The 4,879-nt window shown below is 36.2% G+C and overlaps 1 protein-coding gene across 1 annotated transcript in view; it reads right to left on the reverse strand.

Annotated features, from left to right (window-relative positions):
• Positions 1-4,879, reverse strand: part of LOC107098647 (1-phosphatidylinositol 4,5-bisphosphate phosphodiesterase beta-1-like) — a 72,973-nt gene that overhangs the window by 64,909 nt on the left and 3,185 nt on the right. The window contains exons 2-3 of the mRNA XM_015396422.1: positions 1,284-1,361; positions 297-365 (exon numbers count right to left, since the gene is read on the reverse strand). Of these exons, the coding sequence (XP_015251908.1) occupies positions 297-365; positions 1,284-1,361 (147 nt within the window). The remainder of the gene's footprint in view (positions 1-296; positions 366-1,283; positions 1,362-4,879) is intronic.

Here is a 4,879-nt window from a genome sequence, read left to right on the forward strand (position 1 = left end):
TCCATTATCCATCCATCCATCCATCCATCCATCCATCCATCCATCCATCCATCCATCCATCCATCCATCCATCCATCCATCCATCCATCACGCTTTATCTCAGCTGGGTTTCTAAGGGCGTAGGTATCATACATTAAAGGATCTCTCCACTCTGCCACTCTCAAGAGTTCATGTAAATTTAACATCACGTATGATAAAAAAACATACTGTAAAAACTCACTAAACACATGAGGTTTGGACATACTGTTTAGGACAGAGTGAATCAGTTGAGCTCAGATGGATGGAAGAAAAAGTACCTTGGGAGGTTTGGTGCTCCTGCCAGTTCTGACATCCTTCACAAAGGTCAGGTCCAGCAATTCTGTGTCCTGATGACGCAGAGATGGAGAGGAGTAGATACATTTATATCAAACCAGTGAACAAAACTTTGTAAATGTACCGTGCCATTTTCAGATATCTATTCACTTTCCATGTTACCTTCAGATCTTCTGGAATCGAAGATAAGTTGGAACATTTTCATTGAACAGTGTGTCATATTTGTATATATATAAATAAATTTTGCAATTTATCTTTGATTCCACAAGATCTGAAGATCTGTTGTTTAATATATACTGCTAAAACTAACCAACAGATTGTAACCTGTCTTGGTTTGGACGTGGGCCTTATTTCTCTTGTGCAGCTTGATTACATTAGCAAGCAGCTAACAGCATGTCAATAATATAAGAAAGGCTTCCCTATTAGCCATAATGACTCCAACCCAGCATCATTAAGAGTCAGCTGTCTGAATGGGTTTTCATCCATCAGCTGATTTCGAGGCGATGGTCGTGTTAAGCCCTGAACTGTTTCCCCTTCAGCAAATTCAATACAGCTTAGTTCAGTTCATTTTTTGTTGTTTTTCATTTAAAAAAAAATTGAAATTCCTTTAACATAAATATGCAGTGGGGCAGCCTTTGTTAAGCAGACAATCTTTTAAAGAATTACCTTCAGGATGTTGTTTGCTTTTCTCACTTTTCAAAGTCTGTGCTGATTTCTATCACAGACATCCTTCAAGATAGTTTAATGCTCAATTCTAGATGTGCAATAAAACAGTTTATAATATTTCCTCAGATCTAAGCCCAGGTTGCATTAGATTATTTGAAAAGCTGCACATCTGAGTACTTGGTACTGAATACAATACTAAAGTGTTTAAATGTGGTTTGATCGTTTTGGTAGTGATGAGCTTATTGTGATGATATCAGCATAATTTACAGGTAAAATGGGTTGAGGTGTTAGTGAGTGGGCTTAACCTTGTTTTGGTCAGTCCAGAAGAGGTAGAATCCATGAGGATCCACGTGTAGAGTCACTGGAGTGACTGTTGACAAATCCTGGAAGAATATAGAGTCAGTGAATAGATGAGGATTAGAAACTCATTCGAGCTCATTCATGCTACGGTCTTCCAGCTGGGAATCCACCATGACAGCTTCTAATTGGTCCCAGGTGGAAATCTGCACGGCCCGTCCTCCTGAAACTCTCCTGTTTGAAGTGCATAACCAAACCTCATCGAGCTGCACGTGCACAGAAGAAACACTAATCAACAATATAATGGTGATGTAATTTTATGATGAAAATGAAAAAGAGAGATCATATCTCTCCTATCCTGGCTTCTCTTAATTGGCTTCCTGTTAAATCCAGAATAGAATTTAAAATCCTCCTTCTCACATATAAAGCCTTAAATGGCCAAGCTCCATCTGATATCAGAGATCTGATTGTTCCTTATGTTCCTAACAGAGCACTTCGCTCTCAATCTGCAGGTTTACTAGTGGTTCCTAGAATTTCTAAAAGTAGAATGGGAGGCAGATCTTTTAGTTATCAGGCTCCTCTCCTGTGGAACCAACTACCAGTTTTAGTCCGTGAGGCAAACACCCTGTCTACTTTTAAGGCAAGGCTGACTTAACATCCTTGTCTAAGCCCGGCGCTGAACACTGCCATTCAGAGAGAAAATAAGTGTGAAAAAATGGTGGCAGCAGTTTGATCATCTTATTACGGCCTTTCTGATTATAGACCTGGGTAACTTTTCCTAAAATGTGAAACCAAGAACTTAATTTAAGGCAACTCTGTTAATAAAAGTAGGCCAAAATTATTCCAAGATAAAGATCAGGGGAGTTAATAAATCCTTATAGAACTGAATTTTTTAGCTTTTTTCCCCCTTGTTAAATGACATTTTTTTAAAATGACAACTAGTTTTAGTCCATGAGGCAGACACCCTGTCTACTTTTAAAGCTAGCCTTAGAACTTTCCTCTTTGATAAAGCTTATAGTTAGAGTGGCTCAGGTTATCCTGAGCTATCTCTATAGTTATGCTGCTATAGGATTAGACTGCTGGAGGACATAAGGACCCCTTTTTCATCATTCTGCTTCATTCTATCTCTAGCCTGAGTCACTGTGTTTATATTACACGTGACTCTATTAGCTCTAAAATATACTTTTATGCAAACCGCAAGGAAATATTAATATTATTATTCTATCTAAACATTATTGAACAGTTCTCCATTACACAGAAAACACAAATGCATTTCTGTGCCATATATCCTCCTTGTTTCTGTTGTTAGACTATGTGAATTTACTAGTCTGCTATCGTGACACCACACTCTGCTTGCGTGACGTTGCCATGACAACGTGACATCCATGAACTACTCAAAATAATTAAATTGGAAATAGAAAATCCCTTTACTGTCCCACAATGGGGAGCTTCTGGATCCGAATACACGCAAACGTAAAATAAAAAAAAGTCAAAATCATTTCCCAAAATATTCGTAAGAAAAGTATAAATTGTGCAAAGTATTTTTAATACATTCTTCTCTAAATCTCCCTCTTGCCACTAGGGGGTGCAGCAGCATCCCCAGTACCACATCTTCCTGCGGCCATGACATGTTCTATGAAAAAAATCACATTTTAAAATGTTTGGGTTTTTTTTCTCAATAACAACATGGATAATAAAAAACAGACAAGAAAAAGGGAGATGACCCTGACGTTTCTGCTGTAGAAACAAAATAATTTCTTTTAAATGTGTAAAATGACATGAAATAGTTCTTTTTACTGGTGAAGAGCTCACACTTCCTATATATAGTGAGGACCATTTGTTGACGTCCATTATTCTTTTTACAAATTCTTAACCCTTTTTATACCCAAACCCGACAATGACTGTAAACCTAACCCAAACCATAGTCTAAAATGAAATAAACTTTGCCCTAAACCAAACTATCTGCAAAAATGAGGAGCGGCAAAATGTCCTCACTTTGGTTTAAACTGACCTCGCTTTACTGGTGTAATTGGGAAAAAACAAACAAACAGACAACCAAAAGAAAAAAGAAAAAAAAAAGGTCCTTACTCTGATACCAAAACAGGCGCACAGTTGCACAGTTAACAGTTTTAGATATTGGTAGCCATTTATGGAGTGAATTTTGTTATTGAATTTGGAAGAAAAGGAAAATGCATGATTTCTATGCTGTTTTTTTTTTAAATAGTAATCTTCCTTTTTTATTTACTTTATTTCTCAAACATTTTTATCAAAGTTTTTCATTTAATTAATTTTTATTTTTTTTTTTACAGATTTTATATTTCCATAATTTATTTTTTGAATTTTGCATTTTCTGACTGAGATCTATGAATTGTCTTTTATACGAAATGCCTTTTTCAGATCACATTATCTTCACTCAGGTAGCTCGTTTTTGACCAATGAATCTGTTGTTGCTAACATCCCGCAGACCAATAGGAACGCGTCTTTTCTCCTCACTCTAGTAGAAGGACCGCCCCCAAAAGCAGAGCTGGTCAGCTATAAAATATAGTTTGGTTGTGGTGGCCCAACATGTTATGGGGAGACATTCAGGATACCAGAGACATACATCCACCGTTTCAAAAATGAATAAATAAATATTGGGTATGTCATCTGATCTGCTGTTTGAATAAGCATGAAATGAAATAGAAAATATAAAAATCTGGTATTGTAAAGACCAAAATAGTAAGCATACAAAAGATAACATATTAATGAAGGGAACTGATATTTACATTAGTAATGCATAATTGTTATTGTATATTTTCTTGATCTCCAAAAGGCTCAGCAGATAGAAAATAAGAAAAAAAAAACAACAACACTTGTGCTAATCCAATATGTCTTATTTCATCATTAATGAAGGTGTGAGTATCCTGAGCGGAGCGCTTTTGGTTAAAAAGTCAGATCTTAATTAAGTAAAGTTACTAATGAGCAATTTAATATTTTACTCATTTAGAGTAGTAATGTTAATGAAATATTACTCAAGGCATATTTGTGCATATAGACCTATATTTTGAGTAAAACTGCTTCCTTTTTCTTAATCAAGTTCATGTTACTCGTTACTACCCACCTCTACCATGATGAATTACTCACGTTGTTAAAGCAATGCTACACTAATAATAGCTTTGTCATATTATTTACCTCCTGTTCTGACCAAATAGGAGGTAATTTAAAGGAAAGGTCCGCTCATATTCAGAATTGAAACTTCTGAAAGTACTTTAAATATGAAATTATTACACACTGCTCAATAAATAATAAGTGTTTTTAATTAAGAGTAATTTTCCTGTGAATGTGCTTTACTGGAGGCATCCATGTTTGTCAAAGAACACTACTGCCACCTACTGGTTTGTGACGTCACGGTGCGGTATCGGCTGTTGATCAAGTCCCAGTGCTGTATCTGGTGTTTGTCACAACGCGCTATTATCTTAGTCATGTCATCTTAAAAAACATTCTTCTTCCAAATGTTGGCTACTAAGCTTACCGCACCGTGACGTCACAAACCAGTAGGTGGCAGTAGTGTTCTTTGACAAACATGGATGCCTCCAGTAAAGCACATTCACAGGAAAATAATTCT

This window comes from Cyprinodon variegatus, unplaced genomic scaffold, assembly GCF_000732505.1.
Source record: "Cyprinodon variegatus isolate N-32 unplaced genomic scaffold, C_variegatus-1.0 Scaffold27, whole genome shotgun sequence".
Classification (NCBI taxonomy): Eukaryota; Metazoa; Chordata; class Actinopteri; order Cyprinodontiformes; family Cyprinodontidae; genus Cyprinodon; species Cyprinodon variegatus.